The following is a 15,139-nucleotide window of genomic DNA, read 5'->3' as shown; positions in this document are numbered from 1 at the left end:
GTGTCTGGATTGTGCTAGGACTGTGTCCTTACTGGACCCTACCATCACAGTGGAAATGTGCTCAGCCTCAGATCATAACACCCGGTGAACTGAGCAGCTATTACAACGTAAGGGGGTCATTTCCCCTGCCCACCCTGTTTACCATATGGTCTGCTGTTAGTGGTGCAAGTCAACACACTTAGGACAACATTTTCTGTCTGTAAAATAGCTCTTGCAGTGTGCGAAATTGTGGCGCTCTTTCCAAGCACAACCATAACATTGAAATAGATGGAATGCATTTAGGCACTTTGGGATACTGCAGCTTGCCAGTCATCTTCTTGCATCGTTTCTATTGGATTTCAATTGTAAAGAGCTTGGATCTCTCCTCTGAACATGCTGTCTACAGTCTCTGAGACGTGACTAYACGTGTTAGAGCTGTATAGCACTCTGTAATAGTCTCCTTTGAGGCTCTCGCAGCCCCAGCTGTCTGGCTCCAATCCCCAGGTGTGATGTGTGCCACGCTCTGACTCCACACACAACTCCCCTCAGCATCGGGCGAGGCGTGTAGCGCGACTTCAACTCGACACGTCCAACACCCTCCGACAACCTGATAGTTAACAACAGCATCGTAGCTAGCTACACATGAGCTCACCATAATGTTACAGTGCGTCAACTTCCTCTCCTTTACCAAAATAAATGTTAGGGTCTTTAGGTGTTTTAGGGAAGGAGGAAGGGAGGTTTTAGTGAGAGCGGTGGGATACACGTTGGATGAATGGGTATTATACCACCTTTAGGCAGGTATAAATACTACCCAGCATTCTACTACACTAGCCAACCCTCGTACTTAAAAACGGTAGCAATTAGAGCTCTCGTTAAAGCACTGCGGCGTTTTATTAATGGACTTTATAGACTTCTGTTACATATGTTTTGCCAGGCTGAGCCTATGAACTTTGTCGGGCTGATAGGCAAAGGTGGGGTAGGGGAGCCCTGATGCTTCTCGCTCAATTCAATTTGCTTTATTGGCATGACGTAACAATGTACATATTGCCAAAGCTTACTTTGGAGATTTACAATATTAACATCATCTTAAATATTGTCAGCTGGACAACAATAAGTAAAGGTCAAAATAACCATACATTGAACAATTGCATAGGTTGTGCAGGTTTGTTGTAATGGTCTGCCAACCCCACAGCTCTCTGCGCCTATACTCATCAGAGAGGTCTTTGAAACACTGTAATTGTTTTAGATTTTTGACATTTTGTCTTGAAATACAGCTCTGTCTCGGGTTCAGCTGGGGTGCAGTGGTTGCAGAGCCTTTCCTTTACAGGGAGCCAAGTTTTCCTGCGTCTAACCTTCTCAATGGCAAGGCTGTGCTCACTGAGCCTGTACTTTGTCAAGGTTTAGTAACCATGGTCAAATAGTTTGCCATGCTACACTATACGGGCCAGATAGCACTACATTTTGTTTGTGCTTGTTTTTCCCAATAAGTCATGTAGTTTTGTTTTGACTGTGTTGTAATTTGGTTTATACTGATTGATTGGATGTTCTGGTCCTTGCATGCTGACTACGTCGTGTGCGCGAGCGTTGCAAAATATATTTCGAAATCTGTTATTCAATTATTGCACCCACACTGCTCGTGTGCGTCAAGGAGCGTCTGCAMTGCCAAGGGCTAAAATAGAAGTCTATTTCTATTCTATTTCTGACGCAGATCGCACAAAGTCCTGCCTCTCCCATCTCCTCATTGGTTTATAGAAGCAGGTACCCACGTGCCATCTCCTCATTGGTTATACCCACGTGGGTGATTGAAAGACAACTGTTGCCGGTTGTCGTGGTAATATTATGTAAGTTTAGATGCCAATCACCATATAAGTTCAAAGATGAAAAAGTCTGGAAGGAGGAGAGATGACTAGAAACGATTCGGTTGACCGTTTTATGTGTGGATTAATTGTCGGAGTAGAGGACCTTGTGCATTTCAGGTAAAATAACGACTCAATGTTTATATCCCAGGACAAATTAGCTAGCAAGTGCACGCTAACTAGCTAAATTTCCATAAATGTTTAATGCTTTTCGACCTGTCCCCAAATTAATGTCATTGGTTCAGAGTTTGTTTTGATATTTTAACCTGCGTGTTGTGATCGCGTTTGGTGTAGGGGTCAAAATACATTTATGCACGATGGCGCACGCGCGCAGCAGGTTTGGGTTCCGTGTAAAATAGAAATGGGTTCTATTTGTGACGCTCAACGTGTTGCAAGTCCTGCCTCTCCAATCTTCTCATTGGTGTTTAGGAGCATATACCCATGTGGGTGATTGAAAGATGAACTGTCATATAAAGTCCAAACAAGAAAAAGAAGCCTGAAGGAAGGAGGAGAGCTGATAAAACGGTAAACCGAATTCCTTTCTCATCTGTGGATTAATTGTCGGACTAGAGGACCTTGTGCATTTCAGGTAAAATAACAACCCAATGTTTATATCCAAGGACACATTTAGCTAGCAACAGCAAGATAGCTAGCTAAATTGCCATAAATGTTTCATGCTTTTCGACCTGTCCCCAAATTAATATAATTGGTTCAGAGTTTGTTTTGATATTTCAACATGCGTGTCCTGATTGCTTCTGGTGTGGGTGAACAAAATCAATGTGCACACGCGTGTCTGGTTTGGTCAGCATGTTAGCTTCAGTGTGTTAGTAAAACAGGTTTGTGAACTCAGGACCAGCTGGATGAGCAAACTCTTTTCTTTGCTCAGCTCTTGCAGGGCATTGCAGGGCTTGGTAATGATATGAGTGGGGGTCACGGTATTTTAGATGTTTCCAAAACTGAATTGCTCTTTTTATATTATTATTATTATTAGTGGATATTGGCCTAATTCTGCCCTGCATGCATTGTTTGTAGTTTTCCTCTGGACATGTAGGAGAATCTTACAGCACTCTGTATGCAGGGTTTCAATGGGGTGTTTGTCCCATTGGTTGAAATCTTGTTTTGCAAGTGGACCCCACACCTATCTGCCATAAAGTGCAATTGGTTCAATGACACATTTTAATTAAATTTGAATATTTTTTTTAATGGCATAGAATGCCCTGCATGCTTTCTTTCTGTTCATTCACTGCCTCGTTAAAGTGGGGGTGTAAATGTTGTGCTTATTAAGGAAGTTTAGAACTCTTACATTTATAATGCTACAGAAAACCTTCCCCGGGTTACTGTTCATACACATGCCTCTGTAATTGTTAGGGTCAAATGTATCTCCGTTCTTAAAGATTGGGGCTATAAATCCTTGATTCCAGATGTCAGGGAAATAACCTACGCTCAGGATCAAATTAAACAGTTTCAATATAGCCATTTGAAATGTCTCTGTCGGTTAGAACTACCATTTTCCTCACATCACTCCTTGATGTAAAGGCCTTAATCTAGAACAGCGGTGGGATCATGGGGAAATGCAGTGGGGTCGCCAAAAGTATTCAGACAGACGCGTTCACACACACACACACACACACGCGCATTCCCAGGTTTGTTTGTCCCCTGTGGCAGTAACTTATGACTTGCACCCTGGTTCTCTCACTACGCCCAGTCTCTTGCCCCCATCCAAATGTGAGCTGTAGTAAGATTTTCCTCTTGTAGGACAATAAACATGAATCTGTAACAGCCTGGCAGAGGGCCAGTAGTCCTGACCTGTGTAAGGGGACCCCCTCTTATGTGTGAGCGGGACCATTGGGTCCCCCGGGAGGACGGGTGGCCCTCTGGAATGTCCCCCTCCGGGCTCAGGTGACATCCCTCTAGGAGGAGTCCATGCCACAGCTCCAGTGTCTGCACTGTTCATAATCAAACACACACACCTACGCCAGATGAACGACTTCCACCACAGTGCCAGACTGAACAGATTGACGTATTTAGTCTATCTGAAGGTATCTCTTATTGCAGGGGTGTCAAACTCATTCCATGGAGGGCCTAGTGTCTGCTGGTTTTTGGTTTTTCCTTTCAATTAAGACCTAGATAACTGTTGGGGGTGTGGGTAGTGGAGGGCTGGATGGGTGCTTCTCATGGTCTATTGTGGTGTAAATAGCCAGGCTTTCTCAGGCGGATTCTGTTTCTGCGTTCCCTCACCGCTACTGTGGCTGAATACTGTGCTAGGCTTCCTTAACCACAGATCTCGCTCCCTCTTTCTCTCTCTCTCTACTCTTCAGATCCTCTGTCTTTACATTCTTTGCGTTAGCATCCAAATAAGGCATCAATGTAAGGAGTGTGACAGTCGAATCCTCTGGTGTACATTTCAGTGGTTGTTTTGGCAGCTCTTCACAACGCCCATCAAACGCTTTGAGGAATAAACAGATGTTCAGACAGCAGGCGGCTGTCCAAACCTCTCCCCAAGCTTTAGTGTCGACCGCCAGCCTTTCTCAGCTGACCACCACACATCAGACTTAAAACAACAGCGTGTCGCATCCACAGCAGCCTTCGTGTGAGATGGCCAATGGGCCCACACATGGGTGGCTTTTCCTGGTCAAACCCCCCAATCCCGGTTCTCGTGTTTGACATGTGTATTGTTAGCACCTCCAGCTGAAGTTCATCTCTACCCACAATCCCCTGCTACTCTCTCTGTTAGGGGTCACTAGGGCCCACCACGCATCCTTTATGTTGACCAGCGTCGAGGTGTTACTGCGCAGACTCTAATGTCGAGGGTCTTATTGTGAGTCACTACACTTGAATAGGGGAGGAAGTAATAAGGTAGTGTGGAACTGGTGCTGTGGAAGAGCAGGACCACCAGGCAGGCTGTGCTGTGTGGCGGTAGCTATCTGCTGCACCTTCTAGAGGAATGTGTTGTTGACCATGGAGGAGAGCAGTGCTGTGATCTCCCTCCCTGGTCTGGCTGTTGTCTCTCTGGTGCTGGTTCCCTTGAATTGAATGAAGGAGTTAATGTTTTACTTCAGAGACTAACATTGTTCTCAACAACACACACTCATAGTGGCTGGTGGGCAAGTTCTCTGTCGAGCTCATTTGATTTCTGTTGCGTAGGTTCCTTCAGACAATCATGTTGTTGAATTGTGTTACACAAAGTTCGTAAGGAGCAATTGTTTTCGGTGGGMTTCTTGAGTTAGAGCACCGCCTGTATCTATTATCTAGCCTGCTGTGTTTGTACAGGTGAAAGCTCTTTCTACAATTGTCTGGTATTATTGGGCTGTAGATCCATGTGAACAGGGCCCTCGTGTTATTTTGAGAACAAGACAGTACTGTTCCAGGCAGCTCAATGTGATCTTTACCTGATCTTCCCCAAATATTACAGCTGGCTCTGGCCCAGGATTTCCTTTAGGAAAATTTGACTCCGGACATTTGACCGACAACCTTTTTCATTTACTGGACATTCGATACATTTACCAGACCCATATGCATTGGGCACACAACCTGATTAGGGAGTCCACCCACCGTGCTCAGAATGACAGAAATCACATTTAGAATATGGTCATTCATATTAACAGAACATGCGTTTCGCGGATGCAGCAACGTGTGGTCCTTTTACCAAATTCTGATGTGCACTTTGAACCTGCGCTTAAATATGTTAACTGTCCAGATGTACTTTTTCCTCTGCTAACAAGACGAATAACAAAGAGCAAAATCACTAGTTTATGTCAGTTTACTATAGTAGTAAAGTTTAGGCTACCTATTCTATTGGTCAGCTTGTCGAGAACGAAATAGCCTATTTCAAACAGACTCTGGGACAGTTGTTGGACGACAGATCCCACATTTATCCAGCCAATAGGCCTAGCCTGATGCAACCGATCACAACGTTTAGCTTAAAATGTTGATCAACTATTATTTCTTCACATTATAAGCGCAGCAATGCGCACAAGGCAGCAGGCTACGCACAAATGTACATTCAGTAATGCAATTAACGGGAAAACAGTTATCAAAATGAATACGGCCTCCAACTCATTGTAAAGTGGTGTGTGTGACGCGCTGATGAAGCCTGCCTTAATTTTGCAGTTTTTGATGCCGCGTTCAAAACTGGGAACTCGTAAATCTCAGACTTCAGTGCGTTCAAGACAACTAGGTACTGGGGGGGGAAACTAGCTTTGACTGGGACAAAAAATATTTTGAATGGTCATCCAACTTGGAATTCCAACTTGGGCCTCTTTCTAGAGCTCCGACCTGAAGATCACTGACGTCATGATTTGACCTTTCCGAGATTTGATTTGACCTTTCCGAGTCTGACAGATTTTCAATTCAATGGCTCTGTATCTGTATGCTGTACGCGTGATAAATAAGATACATAACGAATATACTGTAGACGCGCCAATTTAATTCCACAAAATTATGCAAATTAACCTATAGGCCAATAAGCTTGAACAGTCAAATGTATTGTCATCGACTGGTATTTCCATCAAGGAATAGGCTAAAAAGCATTATTACGCAATGGGATTTTTTGTTATTTTCCCGGACAATTGGCCGATGGCAATTTTATCAGCTTTAAAAAAAAAWAAAAAAAWAATGTATGGACAAAAGCTGGCTATTACCTGCTAACTGGAATCTTGCCTGTCTGGGCATGCCATATTGGATAGTTACCTTTGGAGAGCTCAGCCATGGGAAAATACCTTTTTCATCATGGTAGATACATTTTTAGTCCACTCTCATAAAACACTGACTCACAGGAGTTCTTCCACACTACTCTAGGATTGTATTTCAGTTGGATGCTAGTGAAATTATTTAGGTTAACCGGTTGTAACCGGTATGAAGTGATTTATTTTAGTTTGGGCAGAGGGATTTGGGGAATCCCCTTGTAGTTTTCCTGTGTTTTAAATGTGGTGACGCTTAAAGGGAACCTGAACTGGTTGAAGGGGCTAGTCAGAACAGCAGATGGCATGGATCATGTCAAGCCACCTTTGGCCTCGTCTCATGTAGCTTCAAAATTAGTACCATGTTTGTTTTTGTCGATTTTAATATAAATTGTCCTGCTCAGGGTCTCTAGACTCCAGATGAATAGTTTCATTTAGTTGGCAGTTCACTGCAGACAGATGCCTCCACACAGTGCTACAGTAGCTGTGTGATTTATTGAGGAATTGTGCTGCTACGTTAACACTAAATGGTCTCTGTTTATTGTCAACAATGTTCTACCAGGTCAGCTGATCAGCATCCGCTCCACGGTAGCATTTGTGACAACAGAACACTATGGGCCACGTGTTCGGACTGTATGGCTTGTAAAGTGATGTTCCCTTCTGTCTGTCTTTCTCAAGGGTGCTGGACAGGACAAGCTCGGGATCTACATCAAGTCTGTTGTAAAGGGAGGTGCGGCTGAAGTGGTGAGGGTTTTAGATCATGCCAACTCCATACAGAATGACCTCATCTAGATTGAGTCACAATGTTGCTATAATATGACTTCTCTCTCCTTCCCTCTCTCTCCTCTGTGTGCGTGTTACATTTGTTTTTGTGTGTTTAGGACGGTCGTCTGGCTGCAGGGGACCAGCTGCTGAGTGTGGATGGCCGCAGCCTGGTGGGCCTCTCCCAGGAGAGGTAATGCCTCAAACTTCCCTGACCCGCCTCGCCCCGGGTCACTCCCCAACACAACACCAATTGGACCTTGTGTACAGAACAACCTGGGTTTAGGAGTGGAATAGGACACGTAATGTCCTGCTGTTATCCTTATAAAGCGCTGAAGAGTGGAGAAACCAAGATGAAACTGATACTAGAACATCAAGGCCAATTTGATACAAAGAGCTCTTTCAGTAGCAGCAGTCACACCATAAAGTAAATTAGCTCAATCGCGTAGAACAAGCAGAGACTTTATCTACAGTGCACTGACTTACAATGACCTCCACTCTGTTTATGTTGGGTCTAGTAGTAATGAATAGTTTATCCTTGGTTCACACCTCTCTCAGATTAGTTAGAGCGTTGGGTTAGAGCTTTGGCCCAGTAACTGAAAGGTCGCTAGTTCGAATCACCGAGCCGACAAGGGGGAAACTCTGTCTGTGCCCTTGAGCAAGGCACTTAACCCTAATTGCTTGGTAATGGCTGACCCTGACCGTTACCCCACTATCTGAGGGTGTCTCGGGGAGTGTTGGGATATGCAAAAAAACACATTTCCATTTTATACATGATTGTAATACATACTTGTACATAGGATAAATATAAGCACCCACCATAAATTATATCCTTTCAGACAAACACGCACAAATCTTTTGGGCATGTTCTTTTGGTTTCCAAATGCCAAAACAGTTGAGGCTCAGTGCTCAATCTATAACATTGTCGTCTATTCTCGTAGGAAAAAAGATGGACGTTTAAAATCTAATTGCCACGTTGATTTAAAAGCATACGGCTCATTACACTTTTATATCTGCTCTTAAACTGACGACAGAATCTGGTCCAAATCTTGGATTTATTGATGGCTTTGAGAAGTTAGTGTGTGTTTCTGCCAATGACTAACCACAAGGCTTGAGCACCAAACAGACAGTCGAAAACTGTTGGGGAATGAACTTCTTCTAAATGCGATTGCATATGGAGAATGCCATTCCTGATACAGTTATGTGAACGCCTGGTCTGCCAATGGAAGTCTCATAAACATCAGTCCTTGGTACTGCCACGATGAAAAACTATAACTTCGGCATATTTGATTTGTTCTGTTGCGTTCAGTCATCTCCCCAGTCCAATGTATTCTGAATCCCATTAACATCTCTTCTCAGGGCTGCAGAGTTGATGACGAGGACAGGCTCTGTGGTAACACTGGAAGTGGCCAAACAGGGTGCTATCTACCACGGCCTGGCCACACTCCTCAACCAGCCTTCTCCTATGATGCCCAGAGGTAAGGGTCTGCTAGGACAACGGGGGCACTGCTGTTAACTATGGTCGCTGGTAAAAAAGTAATTCACTATATAGGGAATTTGGTGCCATTTCCGATGCAGACAATGTCCCTCCTTGTTGTCCCCAGTAATGGTCTGGAGTCAGAGGAAAGCCGGGGTTTGACTAAGTAGATAATGAGGGTTTGGACCAAACTTAGCAGTTGGCATTAGGGCTCCAGATTCCATGAAATGTCAGAAGCAAAAGTCCACTTTGTTTTGTTTTCAACATTCAGCCTCTAGACTTCTGTGGTATTGGAGCGAGACGGTTGTAGTTTATGGGGCGTTGGCTAGCTGGTAGTGTTTGTACTGAGAATGTGACTGATAGTTAACAATGTCCATTGTACATGTACTGTCTGCTGTGGTTGGCTCATTAAGGGGCAGCAGGTAGCCAAGTTGGGCCAGTAACCGAAAGGTTGCTGGAATCTAGATCGAATCCCCGAGCTGACAAGGTAAAAATCTGTCGTTCTGCCCCTGAACAAGGCAGTTAACCCACTGTTCCTAGGCCGTCATTGTAAATAAGAATTTGTTCTTAACTGACTTGCCTAGTTAAATAAAAATGATCTTTCTCCTTTTCCTCTCAGCGTTACAAGGAGGGCGTGATAAGAACGGTAAACTGAGACCAAAGAGTGAAGGCTTTGAACTGTACAACAACTCGGTCCAGAACGGCTCTCCAGAGAGCCCCCAGGCTGACTGGCAGGCCTATCCAGAACCAAAGAAGTTGAGCGGGGAGGAGAGACTACTGAAGAACCGGGCCGACCACCGCTCCAGCCCCAACGTGGCCAGTGAGTAGATGGGCGATTTCCAGCGTTATGGACATTAGATTTGCATGCAAAATTAAGAAAATAGAATTCACTTTTGCTGTGTGCATATAGCACCCATTGGGGGGAGTGCATACCCCAAAAAGTGGACTTGTTAATATTGACATGTTGTATGTTTTTCTTTGTTATTTATGTTTTGTGGTTTGGAGAAGAAGAAAAAAATAATATATAAATATAAATAAAAATCACGTGTTAGAAAAATTAAGCAGATAAGAAGTATTATGGATGTTACTTGAAATGGACAAGCATTTTGGGGAGACTGAACATATTAGCAAAAGTCTGAGTTTGCTTTAGGTCAAATCATGGATTGCCATTTCGAAGGAAAGGCTTGGCTGGACACAAAAACAATCAAATGAATATTGTCATTTCTATTATAACTTTAGAGAGGAAAAACAACCCTTATGGATGTTACACCCTCCGTTGTGGACATTAGAGTCTAAAATAGACATTCAAATCTTAAAGATTTCTTGATCCGAATCTATCATAACGTGTTGTCATAGTACAGGGGTGTCCYACTCTTTTTGCCCCAGGGGGCTGCATTCAGTCTTCAGAGGTCCGGAGGGCCGCACTGAAAATTGGTTGTATTTCCTTGTCGTCAATATTTGCAATACATAGTCCTCTGTCAATCATTTCTGGAATTGTGGATGCTCCCTGGCTGTCTTGTGATTATTAGCGAGCTGGACAGTCAAGAAACGGTATGTATGTAGGACCATTATCATTCCTAAACAGTTTCCAGTTGGTTTAGTCATTTTGAAGTATATTGAGTTTGTTTCAGTTAAATGTTTTACATTTTTACTCAAACCACCCGCGGGCTGGATTGGACTCCCTAGTGGGCCGGATTGGACTCCCTAGTGGGCCGGATCCGTATGTTTGACACCCCTGGCATAGTACTTTAGGCTTGAATAATTACAGGTAGCCTTATACAAGGCCAGACACCACACCCTAACAGGTAATTCTCTCTTTATATACAGTACCAGTCAAAAGATTGGACACACCTACTCATTCAAGGGTTTTTCTTTATTTGACTTTTTCTACATTGTAGAATAATAGTGAAGACATCAACTAGGAAATAACACATGGAATCAGGTAGTAACCCAAAAAGTGTTAATATATATTGTAGATTTTAGATTCTTCAAAGTAGCCACCCTTTGCCTTTGACTGCTTTGCACACTCTTAGCATTCTCTCAACCAGCTTAACCTAGAATGCTTTTCCAACAGTCTTGAAGGGGTTCCCACATATGCTGAGCACTTGTTGGCTGCTTTTCCTTCTCTCTGCGGTCCAACTCATCCCAAACCATCTCAATTGGGTTGAGGTCCGTGATTGTGGAGGCCTGGTTATCTGATGCAGCACTCCATCACTCTCCTTCTTGGTCAAATAGCACTTACACAGCCTGAAGGTGTGATGGGTCATTGTCCTGTTGAAAAGGAAATGATAGTCCCACTAAGCGCAAACCAGATGGGATGGTGTATCGCTGCAGAATGCTGTGGTAGCCATGCTGGTTAAGTGTGCCTTGAATTCTAAATAAATCACAGACTGTGTCACCAGCAAAGCACCATCACACCACCACCTCCATGCTTCACGGTGGGAACTACATATGCGTTCACATACTCTGCATCTCACAAAGACACGGCGGTTGGAACCAAAAATCTTAAACTTGGACACATCAGACCAAAGGACCAAGTCTCTTTAATTGTATTTATTTTTACCAAATAGGGCCATCTTCTGTATACTACCCTGTCACAACACAACTGGTTGTCTCAAACGCATTAAGGAAAGAAATTCTACAAATTAACTTTTAACAAGGCACACCTGTTAATTGAAATGCATTCCAGGTGACTACCACATGAAGCTGGTTGAGAGAATGCCAAGAGTGTGCAAAGCTGTCATCAAGGCAAAGGGTGGCTACTTTGAAGAATGTAAAATATATTTGTATTTGTTTAACACTTTTTTGGTTACTACTTGATTKCATATGTGTTGTTTAATAGTTTTGATGTCTTCACTATTATTCTACAATGTAGAAAATTGTAAAAATAAAGAAAAACCCTGGCCTGAGTAGGTGTGTCCAAACTTTTGACTGGAACTGTATATCAACTTTTCTGGACACTGGATTAAGTTAATGTATTTTTGGGGGTTTCATTTGAAAAAGACACTATACTGCCATGTATGAGAAATGTATTTCAGCATACATTTTCCAAGAGAATCTTAGCTAGAACACATTTTCAAGATATCACCAATTCCTTCAGTAAACGTCTGAAGAATACGTCCCAGAACAAGCACACGATGTGGTGAATGCACAAGCTTCGGGAGCTTAAGATATGATACATCGATGTCCATCACATCCACAACCGTTATGGATGTTACGGATATCATAACGCTGGAAAAGGATACTGATAATGACAAGAGAAACCAATTATAAACCATATAAAACCTTGATGAAAGTTTGCTTTACAGAGAATGTTTCAATAGGATTTTTTGGGATGTTACGTTACCTGTCCCAGTCAGCCACTATCTTTACAGGACTGTAGAACACGCAAATAAAACTCGAGGCAGTTAAATTTGTCTGTCTTGCTTCATTAATGTTTTGCCATAACTAACACTGTGGGACAGCTGTGAGTGGAAAAACAAGCTCTGTGAGCCCTTTCTAAAAGCCATGAAATATGATTGACTGGAAAGTATTAGTATTAAGAGACTTGGCCACCTTCTCTGTAATCATAAAAATGCATGCAATTTCCTACTTAAACTTTTCAAATAAACTCCAACACATGGACCTTTGTGCTGGGCTGGAACAAAAACCTCCAAACCCCATAGCTCTCCAGGGCAAGAGATGGTGAATGGCAGGTTGGCTTTTATTGTCATGAATCTTGCCCTGGAGGCGGCTCTGCAGAGTGGTTACTAGCTAGCACAGCCACAAAGTCATAATCAAATTTTTAACCCTAATGCCTAACCTTATATTAAGACCAAAAAGCAAATGGCCAATCTAGATGAAATCACTAAGTTCTGCAAGATTCATGACAATAAATGTCAACCTACTGGTGAATGGTGATCACTGGAGTAGTGTGTGTGTGTGTGTGACCACTGAGTTAGTGTCTGCTCAGCTCTGACTACCTGGTGTTTTTCCTCCAGACCAGAGTCAGAGTCCAGGAGGAAATGCCGTCTACCCAGGAGGACCTGGGACAAAGATCACCTCCGTCTCCACGGGCAACCTGTGTGCTGATGTGAGTAACCACAGCAACACCACCAGTCAGAGGAATGTCGCCGTAACATATCTCCCTGAGGAGAAGGTCTACTCTGTCTCAGTTATGAGACCAGACCACACCAAGACATTACCAGTCACACAACTGGACAAGACGATACATTATTGCAGCATTCCCTGTGTTCAATCCGTTCTTCTCAGCTCTCACAATCAAAACAATAACCAAGATTACTAAGAGTCATTATCGGTGGTAAAATCACAACGTTCCAGCGTAACTGAAAATAGCTTTATCTATTGTTCCCCCTGTAATAAATCTGCATCAGCTCTCCAACCACTATCACTGATTAGCTACCAGTGGTGTGGTGTTCGTGTGCTGCCTCTCCCACATTCTTATCCTGTCAACAAACAATGGTCTCCCTGAGCACAGGACCCCACCGCCATCTGCTACCGTTAATAACACTGATGCCGGAAATCTGCACCGTGACCACGAGCGTTTTGTCTAGTTTATCCCACGTCTCTTAGCCAACCGTAGTGTATGTTCTAATAGTAGTCCCCTTTTTCCTTTTCTATAGGACGAGCCCTCTCCACCTCGTCCCGAGGCCTACCCAATCCCCACTCAGACCTACCCCAGGGAATACTTCACCATCCCAGCCTCCAAGTCTACAGACCGGATGGGCCCTGCCGCGGGGCAGTTATACGCTGACGACAGGGGCCCTCCTGGCTCCATGGAAGACCACAACAGCAGCATGGCCATGCAGGTGGGCACACGGGCAAAGGAATCATGCAGAAATGTTTTGTCTGAATAGCGTCTCTCATAATATCAAATACTATACCTGCATGTTGTTCATTTACACATGTACTAGGTGTATACGATGGTGTAAAAGTGCTGTGCTGCTCTTGCACTGTGTTAATGTTTGTGTATGTGATTGCTGTGTCTGTCCTCTCAGCGGATGGGCCACTCTCAGGAGGAGCTGTGTGACCTCCCGGGGGGCTACCCTCCAGCCACCCTGCGTCCTGAGGACCTGGTCCACCTGCAGCAGCAGCAGCAGAGAGAGGCTGACTACCAGCGAGGCAGTGGGGAACACTGGGTTAACCACCACCAGGTCTCCTCCTCCGTGGAGTCCTCCACCTCCAGCCAGGAGCACCTCAACTACTCCTCGTCCTCCTCCAACAAGACCCAGAGCAACCACAAGAGTGGCCCGGGACGCTGGAAGACCCCCGGCCCCATCGCCCCCCACCCAGGGCCTGTGGCCCAGTCCACACGCACGGACCTCCCTCCCCCTCCACCACCCCCTCCCCCCGTACACTACCAGGACTTTGAGCTCCAGCCCGACCTTCCCCTGCCCCCTCCTCCCTCGGCCAACCAGCAGCAGGCCGCAGCCGCCGCCGCCGACCGCAAGAAGCGCGAGGAGCAGCAGCGCTGGTATGAGAAGGAGAAAGCCCGGTTAGAGGAGGAGAGGGAGAGGAAGAGGAGGGAACAGGAGAGGAAGCTGGGACAGGTCCGTAACCCATCCATGCCTGTAGCCCACAACAACAACCAACACGGGGGCACACTCCCCCCTCCCACACAGCACCAGCAGATGCCCCCTCCCCGGTCCCCCATGCAGCAGGTGCCCCATCCCTACCTCCCCCCCCAGGGCCAACAGCAGGCCCAGCAACAGCAGCCCCCCAGGCCAGAGAAACTGTCCACCCTGCCCAGAGCGGGCACCCTGCCCCCTCAGGGTAACCCAATGGACACAGTGATCAGAGAGCTGCTCCCCCAGCAGCAGCCCCGCACCATCGAGCGCCGYGACCTGCAGTACATCACCATCAGCAAGGKGGAGCTGTCCTCCAGCGACAGCCTGTCCCCAGACCCCTGGAAGAGGGACGCCCGGGAGAAGCTGGAGAAGCAGCAGCAGCTGCACATCGTAGACCTGCTGGACAGGGAGATCCAGGACCTGCAGGCCAAGCCGGAGCGTACGGCCGAGGAGAGCGACCGGCTCAGGAAGCTGATGCTGGAGTGGCAGTTCCAGAAGAGACTGCAGGAGTCCAAGCAGAGTGATGAGGAAGATGAGGAGGACGACGACGAGGACGTGGACACCATGATGATCATGCAGCGGCTGGAGGCGGAGAAGAGAGCAAGGGTGAGCTGCCGTGGAGAGCAGGGGTCTAGTGTAGCACACGGGAGAACATGGAGAAGGTACGCTACGCTATAGAGAATCATACAGCACATCAGGGAGGTAAGGTGTATGGAGGAAGACTAGTGGCCCAAGATGTTCAGTGCTGAGATCATTAGAATCACAGACTCATCATTGATTACAGTTGACCCATTTATAAATTACCTGAGCTCTATGAAC

At 45.3% G+C, this 15,139-nt stretch overlaps 1 protein-coding gene across 13 annotated transcripts in view; it reads left to right on the top strand.

Annotated features, from left to right (window-relative positions):
- afdna (afadin, adherens junction formation factor a) overlaps positions 1–15,139 on the top strand; it is a 133,992-nt gene that overhangs the window by 104,634 nt on the left and 14,219 nt on the right. For all 13 annotated transcript variants that reach the window (XM_024000588.2, XM_070446537.1, XM_024000589.3 and 10 more), the window contains 7 exons: positions 7,193–7,258; positions 7,396–7,469; positions 8,636–8,754; positions 9,373–9,573; positions 12,734–12,825; positions 13,376–13,561; positions 13,751–14,926. In XM_024000588.2, coding sequence (XP_023856356.1) covers positions 7,193–7,258; positions 7,396–7,469; positions 8,636–8,754; positions 9,373–9,573; positions 12,734–12,825; positions 13,376–13,561; positions 13,751–14,926 — 1,914 coding nt within the window. The remainder of the gene's footprint in view (positions 1–7,192; positions 7,259–7,395; positions 7,470–8,635; positions 8,755–9,372; positions 9,574–12,733; positions 12,826–13,375; positions 13,562–13,750; positions 14,927–15,139) is intronic.

This window comes from Salvelinus sp. IW2-2015, linkage group LG14 (genome assembly GCF_002910315.2).
Source record: "Salvelinus sp. IW2-2015 linkage group LG14, ASM291031v2, whole genome shotgun sequence".
NCBI lineage: Eukaryota > Metazoa > Chordata > Actinopteri > Salmoniformes > Salmonidae > Salvelinus > Salvelinus sp. IW2-2015.
Note: the sequence above shows the minus strand (reverse complement) of the source record. Positions and strands in the feature narration are given on the sequence as shown.